Raw genomic sequence first — 25,818 nt, forward strand, 5'->3', positions numbered from 1 at the left:
GCTATCTATGAGCTGTTGCTAGAAGCATAATTAGGTGAGAACACAGAGCGGTTTGATCGAAGTGGTCGAAGCACTTTAAATTTCACGTCGGAATAAGGAGGAAACGATGCTGTGCTCTATAATCTGTCGTTAATCTATTATTAATTTATACCTGACTTATGCGATGAACGAGCCTCGAGTTTTCGCCCGATGATGCTCGCGTTCCCGAAGCTGCGAAGCCACGTTTTCTTTTTTTTTCTTCTTAATAACTGATATCATCCTGGATATTGGATAATCCTGTAATAATAAAGCGTAATAATTACAATGCAATTTTCTCTCGTTTTTGATCTAAAATCGCGTTCAACTGTCAGAGTTGTCAATTACCATGAATTACAATGAAATTATTCACATTCTTACAAACATCGTGACCCCTTTCTCCATTTCATCCGGTAATTTCCATTTTTAACATACGCGTTGATTTAAGATATTTGTCAACGATCACCTTCTAGAAATGTTGGATCGCTCCGTTGTGAACACGCGAGCTGTCGAATCTAAGAATAAGGAAATTACGAGGAAAGCAAGCAATATCGAGACAGACCAATTAAAAAGAATAGAAATTATTTTAACCGTCCTACGACCTAGATACATAGATCGTTTGCGTTAGAGCGATAAAAAGCCGAACGTATGTCCGAACGACGGATTTAATATCGGTATTCTGTGTGATCGCAGAATTTTCTTGCCGAACAAACTTACGTAATAATATAGGAATCACCGTCTTTCGAGCGTACAGCCATGTTCTTTCCTTTGAACCATTGAAACACGAAATCACTAAAGCCCTTTTTAAGAACATTAGATTCTGCAGTCCATCGATAGGAGGAGATATCGATCGTCGAAGCGCCCGCCAGATTAGCTAGTCTTACGAATTCGCTGTCTAAATCGTTCCAACAGACGCGAGATAGCGCAGTTCCTATCGTCTTACGATTAACTCCACTGTCGCGGACCAACTCCCAAAGAAGCAGATAAAACTGTCGAGAAGTTCGTATCCCATTGAATTTATCGCTGTATTCAGTGGCCTCGAGTCGAAGAAACGAGCGACCCCTCCCTTCTTGGCTGTGGCATTCATCCGCCCGTAAGGACACTCGATCGATGATGTCCCAATTCAACAGGTGCAGGAACGCCGAAGATGCGGGTCATACTAAGCGAATTTCCGGAAATCGCGCCACCATGCCACCGCCGCTGTTAACCGTTGCGGCGGGGTCAATAAAATTCGCAGCGATGCTCGCGAAATTCCGCTGCTAGCCTCGATTCGTTCGATTTCTGGTGCCGTTAGTTCGCCAGGACACGCAATACCCATATATATATATATATATATACGGTCGTTGAAAAAGGAAGGATTCCGAGAAAGAAATGGAACGCAGGAAAGGAGGAGATATGAAAATGACAATTTCCTTGGTAAAAGGAACAGGTTAATTAAATTTACGTGTATTATCAGGCTACTTTTTTGACCGAATATTTTTGTCTTTATCAATCTTCGATGTTTGAACAATTTCGGTAAAGTGAAATAAGGTGAAAAGCCTAAAAAAGACACGGGTAACATTCTCGTGATATTTGCTGATTAAAATAATTCGAGAATTCTGTTGATCACCTTATTGCGTAATAGTACATATATTTTGTTCAAAAGTCTTTAACACCTTACAGATATACGCTGTATCGTTTATCGGCCATGTATCATATCGTTAGCTATTAAATAAGCGAATAAAATACAGCTTTCCCAAGGTTCGATGAAAGGACAGTGAAAAGAAAAGGGAAGAAAAAAGAGGAAATCGAGCTGGATAGAGTTTGGCGATTTCACGTAGAATAGATAAGTTGTCGGGAGTTTTATCGACACCGATGAATCGTGAATTTCGTGGTAAACCAAAATCGATTGTAAGAACTATCTTCTAGCACGTAGCATCTTGTAGGGAGGGAGTTCTCTAAGAAGAATAAAGTCTCGTCCAACGATAAGATTAGATATTTCTCTCGATCAACGAATTACGAATGAGTCGAACAAAGAGATCGGTGAAGGAGTAGAACACACGAACAATTTAAAGAGCAGCGATAATAAAGTAATAATGGAATAGTACGAAACTCGTTTCCGTTCGACGATACGACCGATAATGTACATCGCACGCGTGTAACAGTCGCACAAGTGGAATAAGTTTTTCAAGGGAAACGAGCAACTATTTGGAAGCTTAAAGGAATTAATTACTAAACGCACGATGTCGACAACAAGAATAAGCTCTAGGAAACAACGATCGTTTTTAGCTGTTGAAATCCATCATTGACGATTTCGATGTTTCTCTGACACACTCGCTAACACCGTTCCAATTGAATTGTTTCGAGTTGTGACGCTTTTATAATGCGTACACTTTTCTTGTTTGTTCAAACTGGATACATTTTTTATTTTTCTTTCACTCGGCCGTGTCCATTTGTTCCTCCTTTCTTACAATTAGGTCAGTGAGAAAAATTCCGGGGAGACCTATCTGGACGTATATTCGTTAAAAGTTGCTTCGAAAACAAAATTTATTTTCGAAACGTAGCGAGTCCATTTTACTTACGCTTCTATCTTTACCTTCGTCGAACACCAAAATCCTCAAAGTTTTACGAGCTTCTAACTCGAACTAGAAAAATATTTTTTCTACGATTCGAAAGAGATAAACCGATATAGGAGTACAAGTTGATCGTTTTAATCAAATCGAATCAACGGATATACATTGTTCGAATTACAGGCATTGATATTTAAACGAAATCTCTAAAAATAGCGTAAAGGGGAATAGCCAACGGGATTTTCCAATTGTTGAAAATACGTGTATGCAAGAGCTGCATTAATCCGAAAGCTCGCTTTGTCTACGCTTTTATCGAACATTAAAATAAAGGTTTGGCAGATTCTATTGTAAGTCAAATTGAATGAACTACGTTTTTTGGTTTAACGGTATTCCGTAATGCCTAAATCCTCGATAGTGCCTGCTTTATTCTCTTTAATAAAACTTTTTATTCTAAACGTGAACTTTGACAAAAGGAATGTGAAAGAAGAGAGTTCGATGTGAATGCTGGTTTTCTCGTGTCCTGTAAGGATAAACCAAGGAGATAGAAGCAGATAATAAAGAGATAAAAAGATAGAAAGAAGCGTATAAAGTTCGATGTAATCGTATGTGTAAAATTTGTTCCGCAAAGTGTAACTACCGAACGATTAGTTTTCTTTCCTTTACAGATATATGGAGTGCCCGTGAAAGAAGACTGAAAGATAAAGGTGTGATAAAAGATATTCTGCCAGTACGATATTTTACCTAATTTACCTAATTTGGACCTAAATCACCTGAAAAAAAAAAAAAGATTTGAAACGTTACGGTACGTTCACCCGTCGTTCGTTCGTGCCAACAAGTTACTTCATAAACTATCGGTAAAAACATAAACCGTTACTAAACTAAATCATCGAAAACGCCAAACGCATCTGTTGCAATACGTCTCGAACTTTTATTCGTAACGTAATTTGCGTGAACTAAACGTTGCAAGACCGGTAAGCGTAGATAGCCTATGATCTGTGATCTATGATCATTGTATAGAAATGTCTAAACCTACATACCTGACCGGTTAGCTAAAATTTCAAAACGAAGGTGACACCGTCTCGATGTCTTTGCGTCAAACCAGAGTAAACATTCGATAAAAACCAGACATTTGTAAGCTAGAATAGTAACGAGTACTTATATTCGCTATTAATTAAGCGAAACAGTGCGATGTTGGAATATCAGCTAGTAACCACTGCCGACCACTTTATCGACGTTTTCGAAGAATAACGGCGACAGAAGGGAGAAGGCCAACAGAGTTTCCCGTCGGTCGTATTTCAGATTCCATTTGTTCGAAGCGGAGGAGCTGAGAGAAAAAAGGGGAGCGTCCGAGTCATTGGGATTCGGAACAATATTGTCCCCGTTTGACGAATGAAACGTTCCATTCCGGGGACACGCGTTCCACCTGATATATTCCCAGTAATCACTCATTTGTCTGCGTACGTAGGCGCGCGTCCATGGATCGGATGGAATCGATGTTGGTCGAACGATTTAAATGGCCCTCGTCGAATCCAGTTGGGCGGGCCGTGAAAGAACGTAACCGAAAGAGAATTTTCAGTTTTGCGCGATATAAATCCGCCAAGCTTCTGTTATTTCACTCGACGATCGCTTTTTCCTCCTACCGTCTTTTTTTTCTCTCCTTTTCTCTTTAATTTCCTTTCCCACCGGCCGTTTGACTCGTTATCGACAGAAAAACCTCTCGTACAACGCGAGTGACTAATTTCATCAACGGCGGGTTTCATTGCTTTCCAATCGCTATTAAGTACAATCGACGTTTTTATTATTTTACGTTTATGCTGTTCCTGGTACGTTGCATTAGAACGTTAATTCTGAAAAATGGTCTCATTGCCTTCCGATCAGCCCATATTGATTTATCAATTACCTAAGACGGTTTTTCGATAGGTCGCATAGATCTTGATAAGCTGTTTACGAACAGGAGATTACGAGAATGTGTGCGCGTGTCTTATTATCGTCTCTATTATTTCCTCTTCGAAACATCCTGCTTGAAAATTTTAATTTGATCTGAAAGGCGTCTTAATTGGTATTAACGAATAATTCTATCCGTTATAAGAAATGCGAAACAAGTCTATTTGCATCGTCGAAATGAAGGGAAAAAACAATAAAATCAACTCGAGTATCGTTCGATCGAAGAATCGTTTCTCCGATACACGTTCCTGAAAAACACACGCTAATTCTCCCGAAATTTTATTAGAACTTAGAATTAGTCGCGGCAGAACACAGCGACGCAAGACTGAGAACAATTTCCTTGGTAAGTTTGTTCGTTTATTCGGCGGAACGTAGGGGATGGAACAGGGTGGATAGAGCGCCGAGAGCGCCGAGAGCGCCGAGAGCGCCGAGAGCGCCACCAGCCGCGTTAATCCACTTTGTTAGCTGTAACGACGGGCGTGGTTTATACTCTTGGCTTTTATAGAATCGCCCAAGCACCGGCAACGAGCCTCCTTCGCGTTCGCCACTGCCACTTTGCGATTATCTAATTACCTGCTGCACGCGGAATTCATTCGTGAGATTGCTACGGCTGTCTGCACAAAGGTATCGTGAAAAGAAAGACGATTTATTTCGGAAATATTAGAATCGTCGAGGGAAACGGCTAAAACGGAAATCATGCTAAATGAAATTTTATTTGGCACGTAACGCGGGATAACGGACGTGATTCCAAGAAAAAAGTACAAAATATCGTTTGAAACTTTAGGCCACGGAATGGAGAAGGCGGCTACGATGCTCTCTGATAATAGGACTGAGAATTATTCAAATCGCTATAAATTTAAACGTACAATAAACCGTAATACGAATTACTATAAAATAATAAACAAAACGCAAACAACCTACAGAGAATTTTTTCTAAATTATATTTACGAGAAATTTCACTTGGATTTCAGTGAATCCAATAATCCAATATATCCAATAATTTCATACTTATTTTAATATACAATCCTTTCGAATCGTTCAACGTTGTCTTATTTTGTCGATGGTTATTTCTTCGCCTTACAAATTGCGCGTAAGTCCGTTAAAAATCGATTTAACTTCCCAACTTCTTTGAAACGTGTAAGATTTTCGTTTCGAAAAGTCAGACACCAGTTCCTTCGAAATCCTAAGTAAAACGAACTTACGACCTAAGCTCCATATTATACTACATCCAACTCGTGAGGTATAAGAAGCTCGCGTCAAAAGCGTTTTTTACATCATCGTAAACAGAGTTTACAGTCTTAGTCCAGTGTTACAGCTCCTTGGTTCTCTCGTTCGCTCTCTCTCTTTCTCTCTCTCTCTCTCTCTCTCCCTCTCTTTGTCTGTGCACTTCATAAAGCAGGAGAGAACATTACCTTCGAGAAAATATTTGCTCTACCTTTCAAACTTTAAGCAACCAAACTCATCGACGTTTATCTCTGCGAATCGTTCGATGCGAGTATATGTACGCATCTGACTAACCGCCTTAATTGCTAGTTGTTGAAGTCGACTTTTAACACAGAATTAATACTGGTTTTCTTACTTGGTAACTTGGTTTTCTTAAGAAATTTATCTGTCAAGCTGCTATACTTATGAAATTAAACGAGATAAAGATATAGAATTTTGTAGTAATTAGTAAATATAGTATAAAACGTCGGAGGATTTGGACGAAAGGCCGTGACTTTTATTCGTAATACCAGTCGATCGTTCTATTTATTACGGTATAAACGAAATTCCAGTTTCAAAGAACCGTGGAACGAAGCGAGCAAGTATAGGAATCACAATGTACTCTTTAACGACGGTAAAGAGCGTCAGGATTTTATTTCAAAAATGTCTTTCATACGATCATAAAACGGAGTGATATCCATAACGGAGGTGTTATCGCTGCACGCCCAGTATGTTGCTCGTAAACGACCGTCAAATGCTTTAAGCCTTAGCTCGTGTCATGTGCTCGTGTGCCAGCCAAATACTATGTATCGTACTTTCATCGGAAAGCTCTCCTCCGTGCTATCTTTTTCTTTCTTTTTTCTTTTTCTTTCTTTTTTTTTTTTTTTTTTTTTTGTTTCGACGCTGCCTTCCAAATCCTCTCTATCTATTTTAACTAAAGAATTTAACTGGCGGTTCAAAAGATGCGCGTACGTAGAATCCAGCGTTTCTCGATTCTGCGCGCTGAAAACTATTGGGCGAAAAAAGAAGAGCAGTTAATAATTTTACGTCCTCTAAAGGTAAAGTTAATCGAAAATGTGTACATCCCGGATCCATAAAATTACGACAAAGGTTGATATTTTTAAATTTACGATACGAATCTGATTAAATATCGTCCAGGATTTCCAATACTCGGTGCTTAACGATATTTATCTTGGTGCGATATTTCAGGCCGTCTGTTGCCACCTTTTCACCGATAATCATAATTACTCGTACGTCGAGTACGATAATGGAAGAAGGCGTTCCTGATCGATAGCGCTTTACAGTCGACATACGATCCGTTTATTTGTCGTTTATCTCGCAAAGCTACTGTACGTCAGCGATCAATTAGTACAAACGAGGTCATCGCTCAGTCTTGCAGCAAAGCTCGAACGCTGTACTTTGTTCTTCGTCGAAGCGCATCTCACGAAACGAATCGAATCGAAAACTCAAAAATGAAAGCGTCCCTCTATCCAGACGATACGACACAACGAGTGAATAGAGAAGAAGTCGGATAATTTCAATGTAACAATCGTAAAGACGGATAAAAGGGAGTTGAAATGTTGCAGCGTATCTGTTATTTTAAAACTTGGTAAGACGTTCGTATCCTATTCGAGTCGACGATGAAGTTTCGCGAGAAGGAGCGCATGTTCTTCGATTCACCGCCATTCATCGTGCATCCATAGCTGTTTAAGATCGCTGGAAGTTCGAATCAATTAGCTGCACGACTCGGCAAAGGACAGACCATCGTGGCAAGTAAGACAAGTTTGATAGGAGAAAACGGCGAATAGTCAAGTACGGTTTATAGTATGGTTTACAGTACGGTTTACAGTACGATTTACAGTACGGTTGCTTGGCGGCAACACGTTCGTAGTTGTTGCAATAAAATTACGCGACTTCCGGATACCTGAAATACAATTACGCCGTTGTTCCGGCCACGGTATTTATCGCGAGACCTTTGTAATACAGGTCCCAAGAATTAATAAGAATCAGTAGCCAGCTGCATCCTCCGAAATTGATCGAAATGAACGCAATACCGAATTACGGGATGCCGAATAACTTTCTTTCTTCCTTCTTCGTATCGATTTACGTACTCGCGATTCGACAAAACACTTTATTACCTGGCGAATTAACCTTGGGTAACTTGTTCGCGTCGAAGAGAAGCGGAGCCCCGATAGTGAACCATCGATCGACCAACGAGGAATTCCACGATTCTGTCCGAATGCCGAGAGACTGAGGCCGTCTCTGTATGCCGAGAAGATTCTTTTCGTTCGATCGCTGGAACCTGTGGCGTTTCTACGCGATCGGCGAAGGCTCCGTATGATACGAAAGTTCGGACGATTTTCGAGGACGACGCCTTGAAAGTGACGACGCGGCGTTTGCGGCGCACTGGACTATCGAGAACGCGATCAACATAGGAACGTGGATCGTGTTTGAAAGTTGGTTCAACAGATGGAAAGCTTAGACGGATCGCGAAAACAGCGAGCCGCCAAGCATAGAGAGAAAGGGCAAAAAGAGCCGAGTATTTATATTTATAGGGTGATGGGACTGGACCACTTAAATCATCGCGAATCAATCGGAACAAGCAGGTGCTGCTATTCTCGATCACGACCTGGGAGTAAATGCGACGTGGATCCGCTGTGCGTCTCGAAGCCTGGAAGGATCCTGGATTATCGGCTCGCTGATGAATCCGAGGATGCGGCAATATGGGTAATCCGATCCGCCAAACTGCTACCGTCCATTCGGAGGACCCAAGGGAGAGAATACGTGCTTGCCGCTTTTAACGATCGGGCGGTAGCAAGCTGCTTTCACCGAAAACTAACTCGAACATTATCCGAGAATTCGCGTTTCGAAATTTTTCTCGTAGTCAAATTTCTGTTTATATGGCGATTTTTGGAATTTACCAACTTTTGAACTAGAACTTGGAACGTGAAACCCTTTCGTTACAGAGATTGTTGGCGCGCACGCGGCGACGCGCATTTGCTTTCGAACCGTAGCGGCGTTATAGCCGTAACATGCCCGGTATACATATATCGGTCCGTACACTCGGTCTATGCCACCGACTGTATGGCATGACTAATTATACTTGAGCCCGCGGCAGATCTCGTTGGCTCGGCCCTTAAGAGGCGGCAAGCACCCCATTAAAGCTCGAGCTTCGGCCACCCTCCGCAAGGAAGACCACGAGACGTCGATACGAGCCTCATCGACGTCGCGGTCGTCGTCGGGAGGACGAGAGGATGTGCGCCGTGCCGAAGGAAAAGCGGCGGAAAGGGACGAACGAGAGCCGAACGATGCTTGTTCTTTTTCAACTAATGGCGCCGTGCTTCGGTCGGTCGAATATTTCCAGACACGATCCTTTGCTTCTTGTTTCGAGCGATTACGATCTTCGTAGTCTTGAAACGTTCACCACTTATCCGCTTGTCATTAGCTTATACCATACTCTGACAAGTCCGTTCCATTTCTGTATCCGCATATTTTCGATTTCTCTTATATCGATATAAAATCTTTACGCGTTCTTTTAACCGTCTCGCTAACGATTCGTATCAGTGGTCGAACATCGCCACGTTTCATACAGGACTAGCGATCGTCTTGATATTTACGATCGGAGTTTTATATACTTTACCGTCTCGCGTAAAATAATACAAATTTCGAGCAAACATAATGAAACGTTCAATTCCTTACTTCGCTGCAAATTATCAGGAATTTTCTACTCAAAATCATTTCAAGTTCAATGTACATGTTTACATTTAAAGTGGACGAAATAAACGAAATGTCCTGTATACCTGATATTTTGAAAATCTCTTCTTTCATTCGTTTGTCGCTGTACCACTGTGTTTACTACGGATATACCGCGCGTTCTTTTAATCGTAATAATCGTAGTAAATTACTCGTATAGTTGCAGAAGGTTCGATGGAATACGATTAATTCCTTCGTTCTGCATGTACGTACGTGGTTGGAAAAGTTCGATGTTCCAGGCACATTCTGCACACGAAGAAATACAGCACACAAGCGCACGTAGCCACGTACAGTTTCAGATACCGAACTCACACGTAGACGCGGGTTCGTCACACGTGCCACTTTGGCAGGCCAAGGAGGTGCGGTATATAGCCGAGCCAGAAACGATCCTCGAGATTGCTCGTTCTCGAGGAGCCGCGAGGGGACCGGAATTTCCATTACCCTAAAACATCGAGTGTCTCCGTGGTTTTCACGGCAGCTGGCGTCGCCGACGGTGGCGAGAGGATCCTCAAGGAGGAACGGCCTGCTTGCACCGTGATCGAAACGAACCCGGGCGTTTCGCGAGGAAACGGAGCACCGCCTCGGGAGAGAAGAACGAAGACGAGAACGAGGTGTAGGAAAAAGAGGACGTCTGTCCTCTCTGCCACCTCTCCTTTCGCGCACCTTTCACGCGAGACGCCCCGTGTTTTTCGACCTGTCTCCCCCTTGGATTCCGTTTGTTATCTCTTCTCTGAGCTGTTTTTTTTTTTTTTTTTGCAGCTTGTTTGAGCTCAAAGCAGTCGGACTCTTGGAATTTATTTTCGCAGTTACCGTTTATTCTCATTTTTACCGCCTGTTGTTTCGTCTTTTTCATTTCTTTCTTTCTTTCTTTCTTTCTTTCTTTCTTTCTTTCTTTCCTCCTTTCCTTCCTTCCTTCCTTCCTTCTTTCTTTCTTCCTTTCTTTCTGTAGGGTGGAATTCAGTTCGTTCAGGTTGAAAGTAGTTCGTTGAATCGTAGGTCGAGATCGAGGAGTAAGCTAATTGGCCGCAAGAAAAATGAAGAACGGAGATTCTAAATGGTTTTCAAGATAGGGTTCGTTACGATTTTCGTTGTGGCGTTACGCTTTTCTTATCGATACGTAACGATGGTTTAGCGAAGAATTCAAAGAAACGGTTCGATTTCCTCGCAAATGGAAGTAAACCGGTTTAGAGATACAGGTAAAGTGAATTTTGTCAAATTCTCTATGAGGTTTTCGTCATTGAACTACGTTTTAATTCGTATTCCGAATATCGCGCAGTATGCTTTACGATGTTAAAAGGAAATCAACGTTTGCTGCATGAACTTGTAGCCGAAAGCGTAACGCATAGCTGAAAGTCCTTGTCGAAAATGAACAGTGACGGTGCGGCAAGTAAGAGGAGTTTCCAAGTAATGGCAAACAGAATTTATACCCACTCGTGGATTCCGAGAGGTTAACCGTTGATTCGAAGGAGAGCTTTAGCTCGATCCCACCAAACTGGTAATAGCTAATAGACTCTTGACGAAGGTAATTGCGTTAATCGATTAAACATAATTAATTAAAGAAATTTTCTACCGTACGCGTTTGCGTATGAGAAAAATAATCCGTTCAAGGTTTCTGAGAAACGCTACAACCAATGGATCTTAAAGAAATTTGAAGGAACTTGGAGATTGCGATAGAGGAAGATATTCGTACGTAACGAAAGAACAATTCTATTATTTACATATACTCGTAAGTACATTTCTTCAAACGTGGCAACAATCTCTTTCCAGGTGTTTTTCCCTATATTGTAAGAGCTTCAAACTTTTACCTTTGCTTTTAACTTTTACTTGTGTTGCATAGTACATCGCTTTAAAATTCTTATTTAACAAAGTCAACGAACGATTTATCGAGGAAAATTTGCAAGATCGATGAGAAACGTTGCTTAACCTTTGCATAGATATTTGAAATGTTCGTTGCAGCCAAATGCTTAATTTCCACGTAAAATAACGATATTATAAAACGAGATTAGCACTTACCTATTCGGATCAGGAGCAAACGATTCGACGTGGTCACGCGTGCTGGCTAGGAAGAGTTTCGATCGATCTACGAATGTCTACAATTAGGGCACAAAAACGACATGAAATTATGTAAATCGATAAACTAAATCCGACAAATGTAAAATAAATAAAAGATAAGATTAATAAAAAAAAAGTGAACGAAATTGTTGTTCATATCCGTAGCACGTCAAATCATCGTAATGCGGAACGCAAACGTAAATTAATACAAGTAAAATACGAGTAACGTGACTCATAAAACGAAGACAACGGGGAAAGATCGCGCGTATCAAGAATTTTAGTCAAAGTACCAACCATGCTTACGTTTTAAATGCTTTAAGTATTTATTTAAACAAATCCCAACATTCCAAACATTGATAATCGTGTACGTGTGCGTGTGTATGCACGCGTACACGCGTACGCGTAACTATACCAGTATGTCTTCTTTCGATTCTGTATGTAAATGACGCTGAAGACATCGGTGTTTCGCGCGTTAATTCATCGAGAATCCCGGATCCCTTTCTGGAAACTTTCTGAAAATTCAGAGGTACGTTTCAACGAACATCGACCATCGTTCGAAAGGATCGTCGAAGAAGAAACGCGCGAACAAATGATCGAAATCGAGGATCCGTCGATTCATCGACCAAAGATTTTTCAACGACAGGACATTCCAACTTCTTTCTCTCTGCTTCTCGCAAGCACACACACGCACACGCACGACCACGCAAAATTTGTTTCGCAATTTTCCTTCGTTTCTTTCGTTCAAAATTCAAACCACGTCGAGGCTCGAAAAGTCGTTCCGATGAGATCGACGATTTTTCCCGGGCGCAAAGATACACGAAATTTTTCACGGCGGCGGGCGTTGTTCGCCTAAACTAAATTAGTAGTTAGATTTTACTTACGGCTGGCCCCACACGCGGTCTCCTTTTTTCCCTTTTCTTCCAGTATTTTTCTTTTTTCTTTTTTCGCTCTTTCGTTACGTTCCAAACTCGCACGAAAGCTCGCAACGACTCGTTTCTCCTTCGTTATCGCGATCCGACTGCCTCTTGTTTCCGGTATCGATCGTTAGCTTCGCGTTTCTCGATCGCAGTTGCCTCTATCCCCGATACAAAAAAAAAAAAAAAAGTAAAAAGAAAAAAAAAAGAAACAAAAGTAAAACGGATAATGAAAAATGTTTCTTAGAGGGATATTAGGAAAAAGGTGTAATAGAAAATTTGCCGGAGGTAGGTGCGTTGATAGAACGACGAATCGAGAGGAAGGAGCTAGTGGTTTGAGTTTAGGTTGAGTTGGTTAGAGGTGGCGGTCTTTGATTTGAATTTTCCGTTTGCGTTTCTCGGGAAATGCTTTAAAAAGTAAGAATAACTTTCAAACAACCGTGAAGAAGGAAACGAAATAATTAAAAAGTTGCTTATCGTAACGGAAGGAAAACTAACCTCGGTTGTTTTAATTTCTATTTCGCCTCGCGAAAACGATCAAAGTCTAATTTTAGCTGAAAATTTTTTAATATCATAAACTTTAACTGTAATCGAAACAATTTGCTTATAACAAGTAGGATATTCAAATTTGTTAAACGTAATTGTAGATATTCTAGGAAAGACGCATTTCATCCCTTTCGTAATGTTAAAGTCTCATTGTGTGGCTACTTTCGCGTCTGACTATCGTTGTCCGTTACTACTTGATATCGAATAGAAACTTTCGCGTCGGGTATCTTAACTTACACATTTCTCCGCTCAAAGAGGTAAATGCCATATCGTGCATTACCATTTAATCTCTCGATCGTTACAATTCTTAAACGCTGTAAATACTTTGACACGAAACGTTTAATTTAAAATGAATAGATTTCGCGTAAATCAGGTGCTGAACGTTTTTGTTATCAACTTGACAAACGGCTAACCTCGTTCCACTATTCGGCGAAACTTAATCAAGGCTAATTTGTCGGAGGGAACGAGGAACAGCGAGGAACGTCGCTCGTAAACACCGGCATTTGTCAACGCTTGAAAGAGAACGCGACATTCTCAAAATTAACGATCGGCAGCTTCATCGACGATGAAAGTCCTTACGGTTTGCGTCTATATCAACGTCAACCGATATAATTTATTTCGAGAAGAATATTCATACCGTTTATACAGAATAAATTAAACGTTCGATAATACCAGCCAAGTTTATCGCGAGATACGTTTCCTTATCAAATAAATAGTCGGAGGTCGGAAAACAGGGCAACTATTCGCGTATCTTCGAACGTAGTAAGAATCATTTTGTAACAGCAATTTTCTTATAAAGAAAAATACATCAAACGCATAGTTGGATCGTACGTCCGAAATTAAGTTACAAACGAATATACTTGAAACGCATGTACGTACATACTAGGAGATGAGAAAATAAATATGGAACGAGGCAGAAAGCAAAATTTCATCCAAACAATCCGAAATTCGACGGGAACCGTCCCTGTCGGCACGCTCCAAGGAGAAACGAAAACATACGCTCAGGATGAATCCACTTTCTTCTTCCAACGTTCCAATCATATTCCCTGGCATCGAATATAATATACAATTTATATTTCCTACTTCACCAACTGTTATTCGTTTCATTCTTATCCTCTGTCACTCTGACACTCGCACTACGATTTTTCCTCTTGTCTCTCACTCTCCCACTCTCGCTCTTTCTCGCTCTCTCTCTCTCTCTCTCGCTCTATCTATCTATCTATCTATCTATCTATCTGTCTATCTCTCTCCTTTTCTCGCTCCCTTTTACACGTATGTAACTAAGAACACTCGCGATTACACTGACGAGAACTTCAGATTCATCAATTCGTTAGCTAGCAGGCTCCTTTCGTGGCGAACCTGCAGAGTTTCGCTTGATCAGGTCCATTTCCTCCCGTACGACTTCCTGCTCTCGACCGAAAAAGAAAACGAGATCCGGAAAGCCGAGGTCAGACCTTCCAATTCCTCGAATAATTCCACTTACTGCTCCGACAAATCCGGATGAAGGAAACCCGAGGTATCCTGCTGGACTTCCTCGGCGCGCGCCTTGTCTTTTGGGTTCCTGAGATTATATCAATCCCCTCGTTTCACAGTGTCGAGCGTCGCGACGACTCTCGGCGACGGTTCAACTTCTGCTCGACGCCGACTCTGTCGATATCCATCCGTCGTCCCTCGTTTTTTTTCTATCCAACTTCTCTCTGATTCTTCGCCGTCCACCTTGTATAGCTTTCGAAGGAGGAAGACAAAGAGTCGATGCTTTTTGTGCGAGATCTTTAAAAAAAAATCCTGCGTCTCCTTTCTCCTTCTGTTTTCCTGCCTGAAGGAAGGATATCGTAAAACTTGACGATTTCTCGATATCGCTCGTGCTCGAACAAATTCGGTCAAGCAAATCGAGCACCGTTTAAATTTAAATTCGATGGATCTATGATAAATTTGAACGTACGAAATATATTCACGCGGTCAACAACCAATAAAATCGTTGCCAAAAATTCTCTCCAGTGGCGGACGCTGCGTTGTCCTCCGTTGTTGTTTATCCGTCGTTATCGCTTGTCCGTTCCGTTGCTTCCCCCTTTTCTCCGCTTTTCGTCGAGTTGTGAGAAATATTGGAAAATATCTCCCCGTCGAATCTCGTAGGAACGTGGGTTGCCCGATTCGACTTTGACGTTGCTTCCCGTCGCGTCTATTATACCGCTTCGAGTATCGAATTCTTTTAAGGCCATCGATTTGTGCTTTTATTTGCTGTCTTACGTGTCTTCGTTAATCCGTTTATCGATTCTTCGAAGATAGATGCTGAACTGGCGTCGATCTTCGGCTACGAATATTCTCTCGAGCGCGACGTAAAGCCGTAAACGCCGACTTTTCTCTTTCGAAACCACGCGCTTGAAACTGCCGATCCTCTTGCAACCTGTGTTTCCTTCGTACGCGCACGATGTCTCTCGAACGTCGTAGGCCTATGCAGAATCTCAAATTCTTAAGCGCGAAGAAACTCCCGACAGAGCCGAATATGCAACGTCTGAAAGTTATGGCGCGTTGCAACAACGGACTTTGGCTTGGAACGCTCGAAACGCTGAATTTCTTCTTGGTCGAAGCTGTTGGTCGACTACCGCCAGCAGTAGCGACGATCGAGGATCGCTCGACGGGTTTACTACGAATGGTCGGAATGGGCCGGTGAACGAGTTTTCGGCAAAAGGAGATTGCAAGAAGATACTCTCCTCATACGGAAATTTCTTGGATCTGAACACGTTTCTTGGCGCTACCGGGTGTGCCAGGTTGCCTGAGGATTCCTGGACAGGACAGGCTGACGTTGGGTGCTGGAGCTTTCGGAGGCGGTGGAGGTTCTGGAAGATTCTCGTCGTCGTTATCGTCGCTGCCGCTATCCCCGTCGTCGTCGCCGTCGTCGTCGTCGTCATCGTCGTCGTCGTCGTCGTCGTCGTCGTCCATCCTGGCAGTGGTCGCGTCTACGCAAGGCGATGGAGTGCGCGTCCTCTGGACGCACGGATTTCTACTGTACAACGGTGGTTCTAACACTCTCTTGCCTCCGCCTGGAGGCGGAGAACATTGGAACTCCTGCAACTGTAGTTCCAACTCCTGCGCCAGTTTCGCTTTATGCGGTGGCGGACTCGAAGACGGCGAGTCCATCAGATTCAAGGAAGATAGCCTCTGTTTTCCCGAGGACACCTCGATACCGGAACACCCTGCTTCCAATAGCTCCTCCTTCTTCTTATCTCCAAAGCCCGAAGATAAACCTCCGGCCGCGTTCGAAGCGTTCCTGTCCCTCTGATGGTAGATGCCGGCGAAAATGAGAATGTTCAGTAACAAGAGAAACACGCCAACGGCTATGGTGACTGTGAGGGCTGTGGTGTAGCTTTGATAATGACTGGAGGCCAGCTTTCTAAGAAGATTGTTAGGCGCTGGGCCCAGGTTCGGATGCTGCAAAGTTCTCGAGGTAGTCGCCACGGTGGTCGCGACCGTAGCGTTCGGCGTACACTCGGTGGTCGATATCGCGCTCGAGATCGAGGATGGCTCGGTGGGTGACGGTACCGGGAGCGGAGGCGCTGGCAACGGCAGCGCTTCGGTCTGCTGGCGCACCGCACCTTCGTACAGGCTAGGGCTGTCGACCAGATGATGATGACGCATGCTGATTTCGTATCCGGGTCGATGGAGTTGCGGCAACAGATTCAACCACAGAGACATCTTGTGGCCCCTGTAATGCGACCGCATTTCCGTGCTACGACCGGCCTCTAGGTACAGCTGATTTATCGAGTCGTACGAATCCCAAAACGGCGGGCTGGTCGGAAGCCCGTCGGATCCCGATGTCAACGGGCTGACGCCGTTCGGGTCCCTGAAACATCACGCGTGCGCCAACACACGCGTCTCGATCAAACGGTCTCTGCTATAGATACGGATCGTGCTCCGAACCTTGATCGGTTCGAGGAGCGGCTATCTCGCTACTATTCAAAATCCGGGGATTACGGGGTACGTTCGTCTTGTTACAGAGGACATTTAACACGGATAAAAGCGATTACAGATTCCGCGTTTCTTTTTTCTTTCGGATCCGCGTGCTATTATATGTCCAAGCAAAGAACAAAAAAAGAAAAAAATAAAAAAAAAAAAAAGAAGAAGAAAACCACCGAGTTGTCGCGTTCTTGCTTACTAGAATGAAAGAATCAACGAAACGATGTTCGCGAGTAGGAAAATATAGACTCCACCGAGCTGAGATTCGAGGAGATGCGTGCGTGGTGACGCAAAATCGTTGAATCGAATCGTGCAAATTTTTCTAATCACGGAATACTTAAACGATAATGCCACTTTAAGCATAGAAGAGCGTAGATTTCTATATCATCGAAGTTGTTGGCCAATTTCTTTTTTTTTTTTTTTGCTCGTTTGATTTTCGTGTTATACTCTTTGTGCGTTCAACGATAGATCTAAACACATTTTCTCGAGTTTCTTTCAAACGTTACTTAATCTTAAACGTTATATGTACGTCTTTCCCTTAGATGTAAATTTTATTTGGAAAAAATACACGAAATCGTTAAATCGTTGAAAATACGTTAGTCGTTTAAAATTAAAGAATCTGTAAAATCAAAGTTGCCTGCGTTTCCATCATTTCGCTCGTCAATTTTCAAGTAAAATTGATTTTTCTACTGCTCGAAACTAATTTTCGCGAGAAATTATCTGATATTATCTCAATATAATTATCTTATACCGTCTGATTAGAGAGTCAGGGACATGTCATATCGATATCGAATTACACAACGCGCTCTAATCCAACGATTATATTATTAGTCCAACTCTAACTCGAGGAACGCGTAACTTTAGCTAATTGTATTCGGTTCAGGAAACGCGGCAACACGTAACAAGAAACTAGCCTCGTGTCATCGTAATTGCAAGTTTGGAACTTGCAGCTGACTACGTTGCCATTTGCTTCGTTATCAGAATTCCTGGCGGTCCTGCCTCGGTTCCCCATAGTCGTCGTCGCCGTTTTCACGAACACGTTCAACTTCCTCCGCTTTAAATCGCCGAAATTAAGAAGAACGATCGTTTCAGCCCGAAGCCGATCGGAAAACTAAGCGCGTTGGTAATTCGAAAAGTTGTGCCGAACGTGTTGATTAAAGTTTCGCGATCGGAGCCGCTGCGATCGTGTTAATTACGACGTTGATATTTTGATAGCGACATCGATGAGAGTATCGTGTATGCGCGTTGCGATACCGAGACGGTTCTAATTTCTTTCAAAGTTGCAGCAAGTGGGAAGAAAGCGTTGTTTCGGGTGAAAACGAAAAGTTTGCAAGCAGAAAGTTGCCCTTCGGCTTTACTTGTCTTTTGCTGCGTAGAAATAATCGTAAGGAGTTCCTATCATCTTTTGCCATAGAATTCACCGTGCGATCGACCGTGATCGTGGATCACGAGTTTCGAGCTGTTAAATTACGAAGAAAAACAATAACGAGATTTCGTTACGAGAACAAGGAAAGAATTGCAAAGGAGATAAGAAGTAAGATTTTACTTGCATTTTTAACCGAAATCTCAGCTACCATGGACGCGAAAAAGGAAAAAGTTTCCGATTCTGCAATTTTAAACGCGACAGAAATTTCAGTCGAACTTCGAATGGTTCGCGCTGATGCTCGAGCTGGGTAAAATTGTATTTGCATGAAAATTGCGTTGCGCGCTGGTCCGAAGACCGTGATCGTCTCGTCTGTTAGACCAATTAAATGCGATATTCATGACTTGCGAGCATAAAAATTAGATTCCACGGTAAGACAGAAAAATGGATCGACTCGAACGTCGTTTCCTCGTCAAGCATCGTTGTGATAAAGTGAAAAACACCGACTAAAGCATATCGGACGACGAAGCTCTGCAATTCCAAATCAAATCGCAACTGTTATCCGTAAGCTTTATCGAAGCAATTTTCTTTAACGATAATAGCACCGTTTTACGAAGCTTTCGGGACTGTTTTCTCAACGCCGTCTTTCATCGCCGTACTGGATGCGCTGCTAATTTTACGATTGCTCTTAAAGAATCTTACTTTTTAGTCGATCGTTCAGGAAATAAAAAGAGAGAGAGGCAAGCTTTCGGGGAAAACGTGCGTTTGATTAATTAAAAAATTGTTCGAAGCTCTTAAAGAAATATAATTTTAGTTCATTAAATACCTCACCCGTTTTATTCGAGCGCTGTAGCAATCGAAAATTAAAAAATAATTTCTCAAAATTAAAATATTTAATTTAATCTCGTACAAAGGCACGCGATTAAGCGCGTCGAAGTAACAATTTCCCAACGTCGTATTAGCAAATTTTTAATCTATTATCAAGTCTTGATTAAATTCTTCTTAAATACGCGATGGAATATTGAAAAATACTTGACGTGGAAACCAGGTCAACGGACGTCGAACAGATGGCGCGATATCACGCTGAAAACGACCAAGTATCAGCTACCTTTCCGACGAATCCAGTCGTCAAAAGGAAACAGAGTGTCGACTGGAAGTTGCCGTGTCCGGGAACAGAGTACGATCGCGTCTGCACGACCGTGCGAGTAAAGTGCAAAGCCGAGAACCAACTTGGCAAACGGGCAACAAAGACGGAAAGACTCACCCGCGTCTTACGAAGTTGGCCAAGTAGTGGACCAGCAGTTTGGACAGGTTCTCATCGGCCAAAGTGTAGTTGGCTTGGGCGAAGAGAACGGACACCACCTCTCCGCGGAGAAGAGGTATCCCCAAAAGATAGGGCACCTCCTCGCCCCTCTGACTTGGTCGATCGCCGAGCTGAAAATGCAAAAAGTAACCACGTCCTCCGGACGCCGAGTGCAGCAATGCGAGCCTTAGGAGAGGAGCAGCGACCTGACCGTCGCCGAGCAGGGACAGGAGGCCCTCGCAGATCGCTGACGGACTCTGCTCGCCTCTCTCCCAGTCCGTGTACTCGTTACGGAGGGTCGAGTAGATCTCGTGAAGGTGGTAACGATAGGTGTTTCGCACGTAAGTGCGTAAAATACGATCCCTCCTGGTCTCGTTCAAACCGTTCTGCAATCATATCGGATCGATGGTTGACGGAGAGTTTTCTTTTCGAGGGACACTCGTGAAACTTTCGCATCGGCCGATCGTAAAGCTTTATCGTACGCTTGGCTTTTTTCGGAGTCGAGATATATCGCGATATGGCCGAGGATGGACGAGGTATGCGCCTTTCTCATTGCTTTACTCCTGCTTTCGTACGTGAAAAATGTTTTATCGAAATTTATCCTACAAGTTACTAGTATCGTTTCTAGAAAAGTATCATTACGCAGACTGTAATTAACACGGTATCAACCGATCGATGTTTCCTATTGTTCAAGCATTGTTTCCTTTCTTAATCGTTCTTTCGATAGCTGTTAGGCGACTTTAATCCAAACGCTTCGAGAAAATCACAAAACGCCTTAACTGATTGTAGTAACAATGTAAAACCACGCGTGAACACATACCTCTGTGTGCGTGCGTGTTTATGTTTGTGTCTGGAGCTGCGAGCACGTCACTCGACATGACGTACAGTCATTTGACAGCCGAAGCGCTGTGAGGCTCTTATCCCTGAGGGAAAAACCAGAGTCTAGAAGTATCAGTCTAAACTTAATACGAAATAATTGGCGTTTCGGGGCGTGCCTTTTGTTATCGCGGCGTCTGCGAGCCTTAGCATCAAGCCTCGTGATGATCAGATTAGTCGCGCGAAAAGACTGGGACACGGTACAATATTTATATATATACATATACATATATATATACATACAAAAGGGGTATTAGAAATACGCATTAAGCGAATTTTCAAAATGACAAACGCTGCGACTGGTACAGAGTCTGTGCTAGACTTTACACGTAAACGAACGGCATCGTGAAACATTCGATCGTTATGAAATTGCCAAGGAGCCGCGGAAGTACGCTTTAGCGAACTATCCATCGACCGTAACCGTCGGATCGTCGATAATATTCGACGCGAATCGCTGGCCGCATTTCGCGACAATACGCGTTCGCTAATTAATAATTTATCGAGTTCGTGTCAATTATCGGTGCGTGCCGGCTGCACGTAAACCCGTTCGCGTCTCGTCAAACCCGTTATCACGATTAAAAATAATTGAACGTAGATCCCACAGCCTGACCAAATTCGACGCGCAAATTAAGAAAGAAATACGTAGAATGATACGTCCAGTCTAACAAAATTACAGTTATTTTTCTACCAGAATGCATATAGCAAACGTGACACTTGTCGATAATTAGGAAAATCATTTTAAAATCTTCTAAAGGCGATTATAAAAGCAGTTTTTGTACGGAGCGATATTACGATAATTCTATCAAAATACAATTCTCATTTTCATCTGCGCAGCAAAACGAAACACGAGGACGTGTTAAATAATAACGACATCGTTTAACGTGGATCGATCTTGAAAATCACGCGTAACACGGAACGATATCGTCGACAATTTCCTCCAAAAAATTATTCAAACACTTCCATTCGAGTTCTCCGTTGCAATCGCGTTGGATGACCATAATCTCAGCTCAAGAAACCTCAAACACCTCAGGATAGGACGTATCGACCACGATTTCCGACCGAGCTGGTCAAAGCGAATAAACTGTAACGAACAGACTCGGAGGCTTCGTTCGTGTTGAATAAGTAAATGCCACGCACACGTTCGATCGACCCACTTACGCTTCCGACTTACCTGTAGATCGTCGTCGGTGAGGTTTATCCAAGCTTCCTCGGACGTCAATCCCAACAGGAGATCTCGATCGCCGAAATTAGCAAACTCGGTGCCTGGTCCAGGTATCAGAGGCATCAGTCCCGAGGAGGAGGCAGTCGGTTGGAAATTCTTGACATCGGGAACAGGAGAAAGACCATATTGAACGTAGCCGTGGTGTCGCGACAAGTCGATCTCGAGGCGAACTCTCTGTGCAATTAAGTCGACGCCCGCGAAAGGCAAGTTGCGGGCAACTATCGATTTTCGGGTCGACTTCCGATTGCCGGGAGTCGTTGTGTAACTGCAGTTACGCCGTATACTTTACGGCTTTTAATTAAAAGTTGGCCGACCGGCGATCTTGCCTAGCGATACACTCTCTATCGATTTTCGAAAAGGAAAGGAAATACAGAAAAGAGGAGAAAGGAGAGTAAGAAAGAAGACGGAAAGAAGAAGCGAGCAACACGGAAGCGGTCGATCAACGGCAGGGGCGGCGACGCGACGCGAGGTTAGAACTTAATACCCTGTTCTTCCATCGCTCGACATCTGTCAGTCGGTTGTCGGTTCAATTAGCAAACTCATCGCTTACACGTCGCCTCGTCCGTTATTTCGCGCGGCCAAAATGTCTAACGCCGCGATTGCGAGCCTGCGCTTTCATCGTCGAGCGTCTGTCCCGCTTCGTCGGTACGCTTGGTTAAGAGGATTCCTCGTTTTCATTCGGACAGGATTCTAGATAATTTGGCTTTCGATCTGTACGTGACCGAGTTTGATTCGACCGATGACCAGCGTTCCAAAAGCGTGCTTCAAGCGTGGAAGAATATTTGAAGATAAGAATCGGAAGGATTTGTAAGTTTAAGGAACGTATTCGAACGCATCCGAATATTTCGATCAAAGTTGAAACGTTCTGAAAGCGAATAAAAGAAACTTCGGATAACGATACGTGGTACTATCGCGACATCGGATACCGATAACGATAATACGGGACATGGATTATCCGAACAACGTAACATAGCAGGGATAAGTGCAGGATGAGTAAGAACGAGGGAAGAAACATCGTATCGGGTCATCGGTAGATCGGAAATATCGTAATAGATTATTTGGTAAGTAACGCGGTTTCTCGGAGAGCTTAGTTCGAAATAACGAAACTCGTTGCGATACGTAGCGGTCGTATAAAGGAAAAGTTTTACGAACGTCTGGTAGAGATACCTGATTGATCGGTGGAGGCATGACCGCCCCATCGACGAAAGGAGCAAATCCGGAAGTGAATCTCGGGGTATCCCACTGCACGGCCAGAAGCTCTTCCAAACTCCGCAAACGAAGGCACGGTGCGATATCGTCAGCCTCCACGTCACCAGAGCATTCGGTCTGATTGGCGACGTGACGTTTCGCCGTTAACGGATCACGCTGTATAGCCCAGGGTGACAAGGCAGAACCGCCGAGTAAAACTACTCTCTCGACCAGCTCTGCGATATAAAAGACGTCAAACCGCGTAATACGACGCTACGGTGATTTCTCGAGAAATAGGGAAATGGAAATTTGTTTGATTTGTAACTTGGCCTGTAACGAATCTACGTACAAATAGAAATTTCCTGCTATATCTAACCGTAGAATTTGATTTCGGTAAAATCAACGTTTCGTATACGCGTAACCACGAAGTTGACTCGATCGACGAATCTCGCGTGTCCTTTCCGATACGCTATTCAAACAGTTTACCTACGTAGCGTATATGTACGCTTTGACCCGAGTTGCTAAAAACGTAGAATTTATTTAATCTTCTCGTGCTTCGTCCTATCTCCAGCTAGAAAACTGAAACGCGTAACAAAGAAACGACTTTCGTTTACGGATAAATAAACGATAAACGAGTACATTCGAGAAAGTAAAGTTCTTCGAATCGAACGAATCGAGGTTGCGCGCACGATCGTTCGGTCGTTGAGTCGACTCGTCGTTTCGACCAAGAGCGCCGCGTGCCGGGGCATTAGGGGCGAGTCCGCGAAGCCCCGATGGAGCCGAGGGACGGTAAAACGTATCGCGGAAGGGCATTAAAAGGAGGACGCGAGGTAGGTTCGTTAGCGCGGAATGGAGGTGCAATCTAGAAACGCGTCCAGGTTCACCACCGCCCTTGGCGACTCTGCTACCCTTATTCTCTGTCTGCACTCGAGGAAGCTTGTTAAGGTCTCTAGTGGCCGTCGACAACGAAGACGGTCGTGTCACCGTTGCCGTTGTCGTCGTCCCCGAGGAATATCCCCTCGACTATGCTCTTCCCGCGCCAGTATCCTGACACCTCTGACTTTAGCGGCGCGCGACGAAACACGAAACGGTACGCTAGAGGAATCGAGGTGAATGGCGGCGAACTAGAATCGGAATGGTTTCCGCGAAACGAGCGATGGCTGCGTCGAGTGCGATATCTGATTTCGGAACGATGCTCGCTTCCTACGTACCGTACTATCTGCATAGAACAGATGGCAATTTGCTCCATACGCGTAGTATACGTACGTAGACGGAGCAAGCCAGAAATCAATATCGGTTGTAGCAAATATCAGTAAGTAGTAAGCAAATATTTCGACCGAAAGAAGAATATCAACGTTCTTTCTATCGATTAACTCCCATCCGTCTGCTATTTGCTCTTATCCTCTCGCGTCTCGGTCATCGCGTACCTGCAAACAGTTGACACGCGCACAACGGACATTCTTACCACATGCGTGCATCTCATCGTCGGTGTACGCGTGTGCATTCTTCCAATTAACTCTCCATCGTTGTTAACAATCCATTCGGTTCGCAAAAAATTCGTACGAATCTTTCACGCTCGTACATCGTATCGTTCCCTCGTTAATGCAAACGCAACATTGGATCGTACAAATCCGAACGCGGTCGAACGGTCGAATTAAAGATACGCGGCATTTGTATTAAAGTAATTCCTAGAGAATTACGAATTTACGAATCAAAGGATACTATTACCTCTTGCCATGGGTGAGACGGCTAAAAAGTTGGCGAGCGCGGCTCCTGTACCGTGGCCAAAGAGCGTCAATCGATCGGGGTCGCCGCCGAAAGCGCCGAGATTCTCGTGTAACCAGTGAAGGCCTGCAACTAGATCCATCAATCCGTAATTTCCTTGCGCGCTCCCTTTCGGACCTGTTTTAAGGAAGCCTGCAAGAAAAAAAGAAAAATTCTCTGATCGAACACCTTTAGACACTTTTCGATATCGTTAAAAGCGGAAACAGATATTTACGTGCTCGAGCTGTGAAACGCTCTGTACACTGTCGCATTACAAACGAACGATAAACGAACGCGAACCTTCGTCAAACGTAAAACGTAACGATTTCGTACAACCTTCTAATTTACTGTGACTTTTAGAATTATTCAAGATGCGTTTGTAACGTAATAAGGTGTAGCTTGATCCTACTCGGAAAATTATTTTAGGAAGCTACTGGTAATTTCGAATATAGTTTTGTTGCTTCGCGGCATTGCTGAAAATTTCGCAAACATCAGACGGTTGACGTTTCAACTGGAGTTAGAGCACGCCGGAGGAACGGATGAATCGTGGGTTCTCTGTATGTTTCTTGGTCGCGTAGCCGGCGTCGTTTTACGAGAGACTTGAAAGATAAACTCGCGCGCTTCCTTATCAACGCCATTGCTCTGGAAATTGTCACAATGCGATCGTTAAAGTTCCTTGACTTGTCCGATCGTCCCTCCTTCTCGTCGGATACGATGTTTTCGTATATGGAAGCACGAAACGATCTAAGACAAGCTGTCGCCGATAACGTTGAATCTTTAACTCTGTTGTAGCGATTCGAGGGTTTATCGAACGAATTATGTTGTCGTTTCGTTGACTCAGCACTACGAGCGAATCCGTAAATTTCGTTGATCCGTTATTCCACTTTTCCGTAGATCGGTAGCTTGTTTATTCGAGAATTTACTCAGGATTTTACGTATCATTGCGTTTCTATTTCCGTAATCATTCGCAAGGACTACAAATATCTTCGTAGCATCTGATATACGTATATACTAGGCGGGTGTAGTAATTGGGCCGCGCTCTATTGCTCCTAGAAGAACAGTTGCCTGATATTAATCTCGCGAGCAAATAAATAATCGTGAAGTAATTGTCGACCAACGTAATTAATCTGAGATTTACAACCGCGAGAAAAGAATGTACCCAGTCCGCAAGA

General features: G+C 43.3%; 1 protein-coding gene across 1 annotated transcript in view; it reads right to left on the reverse strand.

Annotated features, from left to right (window-relative positions):
- Window positions 1-15,616: 15,616 nt before the first annotated feature.
- LOC117241003 (neuroligin-1-like) overlaps window positions 15,617-25,818 on the reverse strand; it is a 43,195-nt gene continuing 32,993 nt past the window's right edge. The window contains exons 3-7 of the mRNA XM_033507007.1: window positions 24,611-24,799; window positions 22,862-23,118; window positions 21,644-21,790; window positions 19,558-19,982; window positions 15,617-16,817 (exon numbers count right to left, since the gene is read on the reverse strand). Coding sequence (XP_033362898.1) covers window positions 15,689-16,817; window positions 19,558-19,982; window positions 21,644-21,790; window positions 22,862-23,118; window positions 24,611-24,799 — 2,147 coding nt within the window. The 3' untranslated portion in view covers window positions 15,617-15,688. The remainder of the gene's footprint in view (window positions 16,818-19,557; window positions 19,983-21,643; window positions 21,791-22,861; window positions 23,119-24,610; window positions 24,800-25,818) is intronic.

The sequence above is a fragment of the Bombus vosnesenskii genome, unplaced genomic scaffold (genome assembly GCF_011952255.1).
Source record: "Bombus vosnesenskii isolate JDL3184/JDL3185 unplaced genomic scaffold, Bvos_JDL3184-5_v1.1 scf7180000013264, whole genome shotgun sequence".
In the NCBI taxonomy this organism is placed as follows: Eukaryota; Metazoa; Arthropoda; class Insecta; order Hymenoptera; family Apidae; genus Bombus; species Bombus vosnesenskii.